The sequence below is a fragment of the Columba livia genome, chromosome 2 (genome assembly GCF_036013475.1).
Source record: "Columba livia isolate bColLiv1 breed racing homer chromosome 2, bColLiv1.pat.W.v2, whole genome shotgun sequence".
Lineage (NCBI taxonomy): Eukaryota > Metazoa > Chordata > Aves > Columbiformes > Columbidae > Columba > Columba livia.
In genome coordinates, this window is record NC_088603.1 from 98,482,913 (window position 1) to 98,498,620 (window position 15,708).

At 39.2% G+C, this 15,708-nt stretch overlaps 1 protein-coding gene across 1 annotated transcript in view; it reads right to left on the reverse strand.

Moving 5' to 3' along the window:
• The window catches only part of AHRR (aryl hydrocarbon receptor repressor), a 93,808-nt gene that overhangs the window by 59,589 nt on the left and 18,511 nt on the right, over window positions 1-15,708 (reverse strand). Inside the window, exon 3 of the mRNA XM_065052938.1 lies at window positions 9,977-10,158. Within this exon, the coding sequence (XP_064909010.1) occupies window positions 9,977-10,158 (182 nt within the window). The remainder of the gene's footprint in view (window positions 1-9,976; window positions 10,159-15,708) is intronic.

A 15,708-nucleotide genomic window follows, 5' to 3' on the forward strand; every position in this document is an offset into this window, starting at 1 on the left:
TCATGTAGGACTATGAAGGTATTTCAACTGCTGCTACCAGGCTGGGCCAAGGAGGATCTTAGCTGCAGAGGAAGGACTAAGAAAGCACAGTGCTTGAATAAGATGAACATCGCTGAATACAAAAGACAGTGCCTGTTGGATTAGATGGGCCCAGTTTTTTCCTTGCCACATACTTACATTTATTTGTATCAATGCTACATGAGATGCATAGTGTGAACTAACCAAATTGCAACTGAGCATAAAAGCCTACCAAATCAGAATGGTTTAAAACGACTAAACAAGCTGGAGAAAGACAAAAGCCCACATTTAATGGATGAAAGTGTACTGGGGACTTCCCCTAGCATTGAACCAATATTGCAGCTGTGGTTTTGGGGAACACTTATAAAGCCAGCCACTGTGTGTTTCTGTGACTATGTTGTCTGGTTCTGAGTATACTTCTACTATTGCTAGAAACAGTGGAACTCTTCCAGTGCCAAATGCTCTCAGGAGAAATCTAAAAGTCAAAGATTCTTCCCCCATCACTTGTCATTTCCACTCCCTGGTTTCATAATCAGCCTTGTCAATACCAGGAGAAACATTGAGGCCTACAGGGATGTTCACTTGAATGGCATCCAACAATGGAAAAGTGGTATAAGATACAGATCCAGAATCGCAAGAGGAAGTTCTGCAAGAGCAATCATAATGATGGTGTATTGCACAAAGACAGCACAAAGTCCACAGAGTCCAGCCCTCTTTGTGCAGATGACTGACTCAGGCTAACAGCTCTAAGCCTGTGAGATTTGACAATATGAACAACCCACAGCACATGACAGGAGTACCCGAGGGGTACCAGGAAAGAGATGACATTTCTAACTAAGTGCCATTACTCAAAAAAAACAGATATGGAATTTAGAACCAGTCTTAGAATATGACACTTAATATACTGTCGCACTAACAAGTTCCCTTGGTTTTTAAAGGTGACAGGAATTCAAGCAAGTTAAGAGTTCTCTTGTTCTTCCTGAATATAAGCTTAATCTGAAGTAAATCCTGCTTGTAGATCTATTCTCATTCTCCTACAAAACCCTCCTTGTTTGCAGGAAACGAAAGACAACTAGCAGAAGGAGATCCATCCTCTTACAAGGCACAAAGAGGAGATATAGTCTTCTTCCAAGAGTCAGCAAAGGTCTCCCAAGGGACAGAGAGGTCTCCAGGTTATCCAAGAAGACATGTAGCCCAAAACAGCCTCAAGTACTTGTTATATGGAATGAATGGTGTCCCCAGGAAAAAAAGGGGGAAGGAAAGAAAAAAAAAAAAGAAAAAAAAAAGTGAAGCATTGTCACATTAAAACAGTCTCTCTGGCAATTAAAAATGTCAAAAAATCTAGTCAAAATAATCCGCTGTTTGGAAATGGGTAGTGTAAGGGAGAGTCAATGTGCAGCTGCTTCTCCAGAAATGAGTCCTGCCAAATCTCAGGAATGAATATATGCAACTAGCCTGCTTAAATTCTTGACACTTGCACTAAAATTTCACTGTTTTAGCACTTGATTAGATAAAGACTTGCAGACAGTAGGTCTTCCTTCAAAGATTTACTTACGTACCACTTACAGAGCAGAACACTTTTTTTCCTCTTTTTAATTGCTGTATTGTTATGAAGATGGCAAAATTATAGGCCAGTAGAGAATGGCCAATGTTTCTTTCATGAACACTCCCCTTTTGGCTGAAACACTGAATGCTGTGGTAATTTGAATACCATTATTCAATACAGCCACAAGAATAACCTTACCTGTTACTCACTCTGACCATGAAGATTCCTACTCAGTGCAAGTCATTGAATATGCTGCCCTAAGAAACCTGAACAGCCTAAATGCTTATAGACAATCTTTTAAGCTATGACTGTGAACTACAGCAACAGATACCCTAAAGACATTTTGTATGTGTACAAAAAGAAGATTCTTATTTCTCGGTCAAAAAAGGAATCATTCAGGCATTCCATTTCAGAGGATGGCACTGGGAGTGCTCTGAATTGGTATAATATGTCTTTAAAAAAGAAATTCATAGTTTTTAAACTGTTCAGATACGTTGGGGACTTCTTGACTCAAGATATCAGCTTCAACCTTAGCTAAGCAGAGAGCCACAATTGAAATCCTAGATTTATAACTCAAAATACAGATTTCATAAAAAACTAGAGGCTTGTTGGTCATCTGAAAGCCTCTTATTATTTCCATAATGGAAATCAATATATAAATCACACCAAGAAAAGACCACTGGGAGGGTGACCACGCGTTGGTACAGGTTGCCCAGAGAGATGGTGGAGTCTCCATCCTCGGAGATATTCAGAAGCTGTCTAGACATTGTCCTGGAAAGCTGGCTCTAGGTGACCCTGCTTGAGTTTGGGGATTAGACCAGATGACCTCCAGAGCTCCTTTCCAACTTCAACCCTTTTGTGATTCTGTGATTCACTAAGACTATGGTTTTAAATTTAAGGGAAAGCTTCAGGCTACGGGACCAGCTAATACATGAAAGAAGAAATTTTCCCATGGAAATGTATCCAGTACAAGCCATAATTGTAACAATAAACTCAAACATATGAGTTGAGTTTCAAAATCGGTTAAATCTTGTGGAAAAATTTTCATTGCTTATGTAAATAAAAATCTAAAAAATATATTTACACCAAAAGAGCAGAACTTTTCAATCCAGAAAAAGCTTTAGCTGAGAGATTTTGAAAAGAAAATCCTGGGGAAATAGAAATGTTATGTAGAGACAGTGGGGAAAAAAGGGGTGCCTGATAACCCCTCTGCTTGCACTGCAGTGGAATCCTGGATCCTCAGACCAGGAGCTTTGGTTCAGACAAGCAGCACTCATAAAGCAGTTTGAATAGTATTACAGTGCAGATAATAGACTGAAAACAAGATCATGATTTGCTTCACCACTCACCTCAAGTTTGATTTCTTAATTTTCTGTGTCACTGGAGTGGCAGGTGTGTCACATGCTAAACAGGTCTGCAAGCTATGGAGTGGGGACTGTGGCACTAAATATTCAAATACTGCAATAAATTATAGCAGTCCTTCCTTTGGACAGCCTGATCTGAAGAATCTAATGAATGAACCTAAGGAATCTGAATCAAAGTAGTAAGAAGTCCATGTATGTTATTGAACTATGAGATCAGCCATGAATACAGTTAGAAGAGATGAAAGCTGGAACACTGCAAGTAACTGAGGACACTGAAAATCAGGCCAGCTGGGAGGAATTCTTTGTTGCTTTCTTCTTAAAAGGGATAAATCCAATTTCCATTAAAGATAAACATTGGTGGGAATTGGATCATACCAAACACATAAGTGAGTAAAAGGAAATGACCCACTAACATAGAAGTTAAATCAGAAGAAAGACAGAAACCACACAGTGTGTGCTATTCTGCCAGAACTGAAAAAAAAATATATAAAAGAGATCTAACTGAAGAGGAGAAATGGGTTAGAAGGATGGAGGGCAGCCTGATGACAGTGAACAGGAAATCTTGGAACCGACGGTGGAGCATCTCCCTTATGAGGAAAGGCCGAGGGAGCTGGGTCTCTTTAGCTTGGAGGAGACCGAGGGGTGACCTCATTAATGTTTATAAATATGTAAAGGGTGAGTGTCACGAGGATGGAGCCAGGCTCTTCTCGGTGACAACCAATGATAGGAGAAGGGGCAATGGATACAAACTGGAACACAGGAGGTTCCACTTAAATATGAGAAGAAACTTATTCACGGTGAGGGTGCCAGAGCACTGGAACAGACTGCCCAGGGAGGTTGTGGAGTCTCCTTCTCTGGAGACTTTCAAACCCGCCTGGACACATTCCTGTGTAGTCTCATCAAGGTGTTCCTGCTCTGGCAGGGGGATTGGACTAAATGATCTTTCGAGGTCCCTTCCAACCCCTAACATTCTGTGATTCCAGCAGCAGCAATCCAAGGCATAGCAACATGAAGACACCGGACCTAAAGAAGGGAAACTTCAGTACACCTGGAGAACTGGAAGGCAAAATCTCAGAGGACAGACACCTGAGGGAAGTAGGAACTAGATGTCCTTTCTATAAATCAATGTGTAGAGGATAAATGTAAACTATCTCAATGGCAGCCAAGAGCAGGAAATATATGAAAGGACCATCTTAACAAAATCCTGAGTTCTTCAAAGACTAGAAGGTCACAGAAAATGTTTTTACAAATGAACAAAATAAAGCACAAGGGTATAACAAGAAAAACAGAAAAGTCAATGCATAAAATAAGATGTAGCAAGAAAGGGAAGGTTATAAAAAGCATGCTGGAAGTCCTTTAAGCATACAAGGTTGAGAAAAGTGTTTTCTGCTTGTCAGCAGAAGGAGAGATATAGATAATTAAAAACAAAACAAAACAAAACAAAAGTTTGAGAGTTTACTGCCTCTTTCTGCTTCCATCAGCTAGGCTCAGACAGACACTGCCACTAAACACCAGCAGTGAGGCTAACACCTTAGCTACTTGGGTGAGTTTAATATTTACAAGTTAGTTGCATCTAACTAAAGTCATTACATCACATTCTGATACTGAGCTAAAACATACTCAGAGCTATAAATCTATGAGAAATCATGATAAAAATGGGGAGATTTGAAAGACTAGAAGAGGGTGACCATGGATCTTATCATTATAAAGGATGGGAAGAGAAAAATCAAAGAATAGTAGGACTAAGCTGAGCTTCAACCCGTAGAAAAATAGTGGAGAAAAATATCAAACAACCTATTTGTAAAGAGGAAAAAGCTAATAAAAAAAGAAGTAGGAATCAACAGATCTACAAGAACATGTGCCACGTTACACTATATTAATTACCTTCTACAACTGTACATGTGGATGGGAAGAACAATAGATATACATGTCTTCATAACTCTAAAAAGGTTATTCCTACTGTCTCACAGTGCTTTAATAAGTAAACTGAAGAATCTTTTTGGAAGGGAGTCCAAGCTTCCTTAAGAAATCATAATAGGAGAAAAGTTATCAGTTATTTGCTGTAAAATGGAAGGATGCATTGCACATACCTTAGATGAATTTTGAAAAAAGACAAAGCAGAACAACAAGAGTGATTAAACAAAACATAGTCTTTGAGGGGAAAAGAAAAATAAAAAAGAAGCAGGGCAGGGCTGTTTTGCCTAAAGGAGCGAAGACTGAGGGAAACATGGAACAACTTCATGGCTGTAAAAGCAGAGGTGCTACGAGAAACGGAAATAAATTGTTCATCTAGAGAAGAAGGGTTTAAAATGCAGTAGCAGAGATCCAGGTTGGATACTAGGGACTGCCAAAGAAAGTGTGGAAACAATCACTCGTGTTGCAGATTGACAAAATCTTTAGACAAATGTCCCTCAGGTTTAGGCCCAGTTGATTCTTCTTAGAGGAAACAGTCCTGTTTCCTAAAATCTTGAATTTTATGTGGAGGAAAATGACATAACATTTCTCACAACTTTCTCAGATTCTACTGCTATTCAGTTTAAAAATTCATATGTAACTTCAGTCTAAGATAGGTAAACAACAGGTCTCCATGTTTAACTGCCACTTATTTTGGAAATATCTGGATTACAATTTAAACACAAAATTTACAGAAACTTTAAATATATTTATTCACAGACTTAAGCTACAATTCTCTACATTCCTTACATAGTTCTCCATAAATCTATCAGATTTTCAGCTTTCAAAATGAAACGAAGTCTGGAAGTAAGTAAATACAGAGAAGGCACTGAAGTCTGAAATAAACACAGAGAGTACAAATTATACTGCAAGGGAGATTTTTGTTGGGATTACAGTATTTTTGTGTGTGCACGCATGTCTCCGTATTTGCATGTGTATGTGTGTATAAACACAAAATACACATTTGTGCATGAACAAAATGTCCACATGGGAAAAACAAGCTATGGAATTAAACTACTTTTTATATAAATTATGTAGTGGAGGATTTAAAATACCTCCACTTCTTGAATAATCAAAAAATTGATCCATACTGAGGTGTCTATATTTGCCACCTAAGACTGTACTCAACAACATCAGTTGTCATTTATTAGGAGTGCTTATAGCTAGAAGGATTAAAATTAATGAACAGTATGTTGAAGGAAGGTTTACTGATACAAGGTTAGTTACACTAAGAACTGAAACATGAGGAGCTTTAAGCCCTAGTTGTAACTGTGTTGGTCTACCTAAATTGTCATAAGTATTTTCCTTAGAGGTATTGGGAAACTTAAGTTAGCTGTCTCTCAGGAAGAGTCTGAGATGCTAAAAGAACAAGGTGCTACTCTTTCTTACATTGATTTACAAAATTAGCACCTATACTAGAAGGGAACATTTGAAACAATCAAGAAAAGGGAGTCGGTTTTGAAGTGGAGCAAGACCACCATTTTTCCACCACTGGAAAAACTGGGAGATCAGAGGTATTATACTAAAGGATGTATTGTCAAGAGTGGTAAAGGAAGACAGAATACAATTAACCAAGATGGAATATGGCCAAGACAGAGGCTCAGCAAGCTCAAGTGGTCACAGCCACTAAGTCCACTCCCACAGGAGCCCCACCCAAGGCAAATTTTTGTCAGGGCCAAATGACCAGTTCACCTTCCTGTAGCAGTCGATGTCTCTCAGTCTAAGTACTGGTTTGTACAGGAGATCTGGTGAGACTGGAAGGTTACTGCTGCAAGCCATTTTGAAGTGCTTATCAGGAAAATGCAAAATGACTAGATGCATATAGCTTGGGGGCAGCAGGGCTATTAATAGAGCCACTGCCAGCTGATAACAGAGATAGGAAGGCTGTAAACCAAGTAGACAGAAGAATTGTTCTGAAGCCAAAGGAAAACATTTCTAAGAATGAGAGAGGGAATCTGTGTAGTGACTGTTAAAGTAAATAGCAGAAATATCTGTCTCAACAACCTGATCTAAATTTGAGAAAAGAACCAGGCCTTTGCTTAAAGAACTTAACTAAGATGAACTGGCCATATGCTTTGAGGTACTAACCTATAATGTTTAGCAAAGTGGGAATAAATGTCTAATGAATATTCTCTATCTCCTAATATCTGGTTCTCTGCAAAATTATTTTCATGCTTGAAATCAATATGGTGAAGTAACTCCATGCCCTCTAATTGCCTATTGATCTTTATAAACACAAAATTTGTGCTACACGCTGACTAGTGCAGAGTAGCTGCTGAAAGGACACCTAGTGGTAAGTAAATGAGTATGTCTAGAAAATGCTGGGACTGTTGAAGTTGTGTAATTGTAATTGACACGGGATTTGCTGAACTGTTGTGGGTTGAATCTGCAATGTCATAAATGAATTTACGCGTCAAATAGCAATACTTGTGGGGTTTTTTTAAAGTTGCAAACAGCATTCTTACAAGCACTTTTTAAAAACATGGAATTTAAGATTAACTTCCTCAAAACTTACAGAACAGTATTCTGCACAAAAGATGTGCGTGCCTGTGTGCCATAGATTACAAATCTGACTGTCCTGAATCTCCACTGCATCACTTTTAGGAATATTGGATATCTGAACAGAACACAATACGGATTTGTTTTGCTTAATATTCCAGCCAAATTTCAGCTTGCTCATAATCATTCTTTGTGTCCTCTACTGTACCACTCTAAAATATCCTAAGCAATTCATTCCGTTCTCATCCTTTTCTCCTATGAAGACAAACAGATGAAGCATACAAACTGTACACATTCCAGCTAATTTGACTTTTTTTTTTGTCCAGCCAACTTTATAGTCACATCTTGCCTGTGTTTATTTCAAACCCCTTAATATGTGCTAATGCCCTTGTGACCAGGAGATGCCCACAACAGAAAGCTGTATTCCAGATGGAGCCATGCTGGTCTCATGCAGAGAGGGATTATAACCTTCCTGTGTAGTGACATGCTGCCTCTGGGCAAACAGACCAAAATCCACACTTGGCTTTCTTGTTTATGTCAACATATCGTATTACAAGCATAGAACGATTTGCTGACCAGTGTCCCTCTTCGATTATTGTCTTTATGTTCCCTTTTCCAGGTTTCTCTGTTCTATTGAACACCAGTTGTTTTGGATTATTTTTTCCCTGAGTGAATTACTACAGATTTGCTAGGTCAGTTTTTCCAGATACATTTTATTTTCTCCAATTTTATAACATCTCTGTATGCACTGGTCTGTTCTCTGTCCTCACAGTGTTTATAACAGCTCACAACTTAGTACCATCTTCTGATTTAAAAAGCCACAAACAAGCCCTTTGTGCTCTTCTGTCCTCTTTCATCACAACCAAGATCAAAACACTGGGATGGATATTTTTGGTTTGCTTTTCTTAGGTGACTTCCCACCAAAGTTTTTACTTAAAAAAAAATAAAATCAGATTCTGCCTTATTTCTCCACAACTACAAGGAAGTAGATGGTGACGTGCCATGAAGCTGAGGCTGCAGCTCTTGCTCTTACCCAAACATTAACACCCACTGCTCCCCCAGTTCTGTTTCCACGGCTCATCTCGCCTCCACTCCACTCTTTTGAAGCTCCAGCCTGCTCTCTTGTCTTAAAATGGCAAGTAGTTTCCTTCCTTTGCTATAAACAATGCTTTCTGTAACCTTAGTTTCATGATGTAAACATTTAAAAATAAGAATGAAGGGAACACAAACTATGTGTTCAGTTAGGTAATTTGGGGATTAAATTAAATGAAATCTCTCAAATCATGGAACATTTCAGAGTAATGAAGTCTGGTTTTACTTGTTTCCCTTTTATCCCATCCTTTTTTTTAAAAAAAATGAGAAAATGGGTCTTAGAAACTCCAGCAGAAGAGTAGTAAAGTCAGCTGAAGACAGCTTTGTGCTTTTGAATTCAAGAGAAATTAAAGTAAAGCTCCAAGGAAGGGGCTGTAAGATTCAGGTATGTGTTCAAAGGGAAAGTAAGGCACTCTGTAAACTGGAGTCTGGGCAACCAGCTGCCACAGTTGACATGGGAGGTTCCCGCTATCAGTAACATCGCCATCTGTAATCTGATGTCAGCTTGTTAAACGCCCTGCAGTCTGCCAAAGACTCTTCAAACTTGCATTTCTTTTATACTAAAATATATTTTAAAAGCAAGAAACCAGCCAACAGATACTATTCTCCAGTCGAAACCAAAAAAATCTAAGGCTCTCTTTTATATACTGTGTAGAATAAGGAACAGTAACAGGAAGGAGTAGCAAAGAGTAAAAAAGGAAAAATAATGTCCATTAAAAATTACTTCTGTTTTTCTCTGCAGTCCACCTATAAGTTTGGGTCAATTATACTCCTTCAAGTAGGTATTTATTTTCTTTTTTTTCTAAACAACTCTAGAGAGGACTTTCATTCCCTAATCTGGATTTTGCTCTCTTGAACTCTTCAGTAACAAGAAGAAACTAAAACTGTCTGCAAATTTGGAAGAATTCTTATTATGTACATCTGAACATGCACATTTGGCTTTCATTGTGTGGTAAGCCAGACAGCTACAAAAACAAAGCATAGCCTAGTAGAGCTTTAATCAACACTTTAAACTTTGAATCTCACTTATCCTTAAAGAAAATGATCTTTTTGGCCTTTCAAGCAAGCCTGTTTCCTCTTGGCATACAGCAAACACAGGTAATACAGTAGTTGCTTGACTTTCACATTGTATTTAAACAGGCATTGCAAACACGCAGATAACAGTTTCAAAAAGGGAGTTCCAAGTATCTACAGGTATTACATCTGCCCCAAGCCTCTTTGCTGGTTTAGGGATTTTGCGGTCATGTTTTCCCCTTTTCCTAAAGCCTGCTGAGGAGGGGTGGAGGTTATCCAATTATTTGGTGAAAAACACACAAATGGCATAGAAGAAAATGCACAAAATTTCCAGCACAACATCCCATGCACAAAATAAGTTCAGTAATAGGTTTTTTTTCTTCCTTTATCAATATAATACTACTTACTAATTTTACTCAAGTTTAGTACAAATCAGCAATAAATTAGAGGGAGATTTATAATGGGATATTGATATCTTAAAGAGGCCTACCTTGAAAGAAACTTTTGACTCGGAGATAGCTGACACTGAGGCGCAAGACGGAAAGTTTGTCCAGTTTCGATATGATGTCAGGTGGAAAAGGCAGGAGGCTGGCCAGATGGTCCAGTTCAGCATTTAGACGGTCCCTGTGTCTCTTCGAAGGATTTGATTTTTCATTCCCAACTGCAGGCCTTCTGTGGTGGAGAACACATTTTTGATTACCTGTTTTACCTCCAGAAAGTAGAACCAGAAACTGAGATGTTGTCTGCAATTAGTTAATAACAGACGTATTTAACCTAGCTTCCATGAACACCTTTAAAGTTTCTGTCCTCTGCCAAAAAGAGATTTACCTTTCTGTGTTTGCAAAGACATGGACATTGGCCTCTCTTTTCACACCTGCCCCGTAAAAACGGACAAAGTCATACTTTTGATATGTCATACTCAGGACTCTCTCACATTAGGGGAACAGGTACTATATTCATGTTCCAGTGAGTACCAGGAAAAACAATTTATCCTCTATGCAGTACAAATAAGGATCAGAATAACAGAGAAAAATTACCGTGACTAATGCATGAACCCATTCAATATCCACCATATTCATTCAAAGCATCTCCATTTAATGACTCAGATTTAACCTATGGGCTGGGAGATAATTAAGAAAAGAGCCTGTCTTTAGACATGATTTTTAAAAGTATGGGAAGCAAGGTGAAGAGACCTTCTTTCCTCAATATTCTCGCATTTACCTTCCTATGTCAGTAATAAAAAAATATAAGAATTTGGTTTCTCTCTTAAGAACATTGGTATCCCTCCCAAAACATAAAGACTAACGTTACTCAGATTTCTAAGCCAAGCACTCCTAGTCCATCTCCATTCCATGTCTTTCTCATGCAGTGAACAGCAACAGATGCCTCAGAAAATCCATTGTGAAAATGCCCTAAGATGAGGAAGCTCGATTTTGGAGTATCTGCTGATATTCTTCTCACAGAACATGTAAGATGCTGTTCTCAAGAGGAAGAAAAGGAAAAGCCAGTGCGCTTGCACACAGTCATGGACACCTGATTTCCAGCATGACAGTGGGTGGTGCTCAGTGCCGAAGCACAGAATTGTCACTTAAGCAAGAAGACCTGAGTGGTAGGTTTGAGAAGGTGGTTATCTCCAGCAGACAGCAATTGCTAGATGCAGCAGTAGTCAAGTGTGTTATCCAGGAATGAGCCACTGGCGCCATAAACTACTTGGACCCATCATCCCAGAGGGAGTGCAGTAGCCCAGTGCTATAACTTCACTACCATCTCCCAGGGGACGTAGTGCTGTGTCTGCTGGTCCTCCACTCGGTCTCCTAATACCCATGCTCAAGTTCTTAATGTAGCACATTGCCACATTCCTCCTGAGGCACATTCCCCAGAATAAGAGTCATTGAGAGAAAAATCAAGGCAAAAAAGTTGGAAAAAAACTCAAGAATGGGAAATGGTAGGCAAGAAAAAATACGTGTGCTAAAAGCTTCCATTTTCTCCTCACTAAAGGCAAGGATCATAACCTTATGTAGCTCAGCTGGTGCTCCAGTGGAGAAAAAGGCTAAAACTAATTAATTGCAGCACTTCACTACTGCTTTTCCACGCTTCACACATTTATTTTTTTTTTTCAATTGTAATTTCAATTTTGAGCATTAGTATTTCACAAGATGGTTAAAAGGTTAAATGATAACATTTGCATATTACCCTCTTGTTAGTGCAATCTTAAATAGTCATTGTAACTGTGATTTTTTTAAAAATATATGCTTAAAAATTAGTTCCAAAAAATCAATGTTTTGTACATGCGACTGTTGATAATTGAAAACCTCTTAAACTAAATTAGGTATGAACTTTTGAGAGCTTTCACTTCATTTTAGCAGGACAACACTGATGGACAGAATGAATGAAAAAGTGTTTGAGGTAGTGAAAATATGTAATTCCTGCTTTTTCATTCAAAATTACCAATACTGGTATGTGGCCCTTCAATAACGTGATGAGTTGCTTCCAAAGACAAGAGGGAGATTTTATTGTTCAGGATCAATAAATAACTTTCCTCTGTTCAAGAGCAAATATGCAAAAAAATAATGCAGTCAACAAAGAGGGAATAATCTTTTTTACTTTTTCCATAGTTAACTATTTTTCAAAGAAGTCTGCACATATTTGGCACTAATTTTTTGCAGTAAACCCTGAAGCTCAGCCATCCTCACTAAGACACCAGAAGGACACCTGACTTGTGGAGAGCAGTAATTTTGTGGGATTATAGCCTGTAGTTCAGTAGAAGCTAAAGAACATAAGCTTTTGCTAATTGCTCTTTACATCTGACAAACCAGCTGAAGCAATGAAGCAATTTAGGACAGAAAAAAATTGATTCCAATAAGGAAAATTAGACTGATGCGTCCAAGGGCTGAAAGTTATCAAGGCTAACATGGAATAGAAAGAGAAATTGCTCAAGCCTATTTACCATGTAAAATAGTGACTCCTCTATGTCAGCGAGGTATGGTTTAGGGCAATTATGTGGACCGCATTTGTTCTGAGTGTAAGGAACAGCTTTCTGGAGATGGTAAGGAATAGAACAAAAAGATGACAGAGAAAGTTCAGGACAGAGTCTACCTGAAAACTCAAGGAAATGATTCAGTAAGGGAGTGAAGCCAAACGAACAGGGGTTTGATGTAGATGCTAATTAGGTGCCAAGTGGATGCGATTTAAAACAATGCAAGTTCCATGGAAAGGCCAGTGTGGCTCTCCCTAAACAGAAAAGGGCAGGCAAGGAAATTCTTCAATGGGCTGTTTTGAAGCCAATGGAAATACTAGACTTTATCTTGAGCTGAAAGAAGATGGTGCTTGTTGTGTTTGCCTTAAATCAGGGATTCTCAGACTGTGTAAGTCAGGTCTAAACAGAGACATAGCACTCATTCTACGATACCTCTTTTACTGTGCTTTTCATACAACACTACTACAATGAAGTAGCACATGTAATTAAAACAATAAAGCTGGCTTTTCCCTCCATGCATTGCTTAACCATTCAAATTCTGCTCTGCAATAACAAGTACTTGTACCTGTACAAGACCCATATCTCCAGTCACTGTGTGGTAAGAAGTGAGTGTGGGAGGTGGTGCAGAGAACATTTTCTGTTTCGGTGGTATGTCAGTCATTGAGCCATTTGTGCTTTAATGATTCAGTGTGCCCATGACAGACAGACCACCACTTGAACCAGTTTGGCTCTGTCCGCTGTTCACCGCCCTCTGAGGGAGCCCTACCCTGGTAACAAAAATTTCGTTCTGAATAAGTTTTTAATGTATGCTAAGTGTTAAACCAGCAGATGGTCTAAAGTGAGAAAAATCTAATAATTTACTATGATGGCAAGCTTTCAGTAAGAAAAGGAAGAGAGAGACCATGAGATGCAACAGATAGGCTAACTGCAAAGTAACTGCAAGATGATTATCATGAACATACTGGCCAGCAGCCCACAGCCGCTGAGCTGTGCTTGGGCATTGCAGAGGTATCCTGGCAGAGCTGAGCTCCAGTGCCAGCTGTACACATGCAGATGTTCACCATCTCCTACGAGGACCAACTGAGGGAAAGCTATGTGAAGGAAAGGGGGCCCCTTGCCACTTTCTACCTCTTCTGGGTCTTCACAGTAAGGAAAGGGAAAAGCAGAACTAATGGTTGAGAAGACATCCCACTGGCAGAGCAGATGAGAGGTGGGATAGTGTGACACCAAGTAAGAGGAAGGGTTATATCACAGAAGACCTTAAAATGAGAACTAGGAAGCAGGAGAGAGCTGCACCTCCTGAGGTCTCTGTTTACCCTGGCACTGGTACACTTCTGGCTGAAGTGGGCAGTTTGGAGCAGTTATAGATACACTCAGAGCTAGGGCAGCTGGAGTTTGCTTTTAAAGACCTATAAACCATTACAAGAAATGTTTTGTGGGGGAAGAGAGTTTTACAAGATGCCAGGGTTTGAGGTGAAGAAGTGGCTGAAGCTCTCAAATGGTAACTGTCCAGAAGTGTTGCCTTAGCATTTCTTGTATAATAATAATTTCACCACAGTGATTTTAGTTTCAGGTTAAAAACAAGATCTCTTTAGTTTACACATGCTTGAATTACCAGTAAAAAGTTAGATTTCCACAGGAAACAAACATTTGGTAGAAAATATTTCCTTTAGCCAAAATTCCAGTTCTCTGGCTGAAAAAAATGTATCTGATGGAAATTTTTCAATCAGTCCGAGCTCCAGGTGCTTGAACTGGTTCCATAAAAGCCAGTGTAGACCACATTTACTGGGGCTTGTTTGGAAGCTTTCTGGGGCAAAACGAGAACAGCTAGGGTTTTTTATTTATTTGCATGTATAAAAGTAGAACTTGAACCTGATGTATAGTTTGAAGAATTGGAACCTAATGAAGATAGTCTCTTCTAGTTCAGTGAAGAGACAACTGACACATATTAGGTCTTCCTGCTAAAACAAGTTCTCCTACACATTCTTCCACGATTCCGTGGGTCTCTGCATTCTCCCATGGAGCTTCTTCATACATTTTCATCACTATTCTGTAAAACAACCTCAGAACAGAATTTCTGTGCCTGAAAAAGTGCAGAAGTAGTGAGCAATATCATTCTGTGACATCCCAAATTAAAAGCCAGCTGCAGGATCTCCATCTGGCTTGACAGCCTGATCACAGAAAGCTCATGGAGAGACAGAGTTGGTCCCATGGGATGCACCAAGTATGGGCAGACATCAACATCCCAGTTGTTCTGCAAAGAGAATTGCTCTCCTCTGCCCTTTGAATCCTGGCCCTCAAAAGGACTAACCCATTAATCCCTACAGAAATCCAAGTGTCCTGCTCAGACTGGCACCTCAGCTAACTTAGTCCTTTGCCAAGAGAAAGTTAAATTTCTAGAGGATATTACTGGGAAAAAAAAAAAAGAGAGAAATCATTATTAGGACTGGCCAAAGAATTCCCATCAACTTTTGTAGACCGTGAAAGGAGCAATGTCAGCCAGTTGGTCTTGGGCACTCAGAGCCTCTTTAGACGAGAGCTAGGAAGTCCCTGAGTGAGGGAATGAGCACAGTAAAGACTTACCAGAGACCAAGCCCACAAACAGATAAGGTCTGAGGAAGAGAACAATGTTGCTAGGAACTGAGAAATCATTCTGAGCAAGTGATAAGTAACTAAACACAGAAAACAGAGGGCTGCCTCTAGTGTGGAAGCTCAGTATCCTAATAAACCACATGATTCACTTTGTTTTAACCAAAATCAGGTTTCTTAGTAAAAATTGTCTCTGTTGTGGCTGGATACGCTCATGCTCAGGTACCTGTCCTGCAATCTCACAGCAAAGCTGTTTTCAAGGTAGCATTATTTGCAATGGCTTGGAACGTGAAAACTTGGTTCCATCAAAGTAAAAGAGAATTTGCTTCTGATTTTGTTGAAGCCAGAATTTCAAAAAGGTCTAATGAGGACATTTCTGTCCTTTGTTGGCAGGTATTTTTCTTAACGATTGCATTTATCTAGAAGTCATCTTTGAGATAAGTTCTTTCAGCTAGCATGTGTACTCCAAACATGAAGCCTAATGTTTCTTAAAGCAACTGCAACTCTCCCTCCTTTCTCACAAAAGTTATGATCCATAAACAGTGCTGCACAGAGGTAATTTTATGTATTGGAGCAGTTCCATATCTCATGCAGTTATAAAGTTAAATATCTACATCCATACTTGAACAGTAGTGCAGAAACCTTACATACATTTT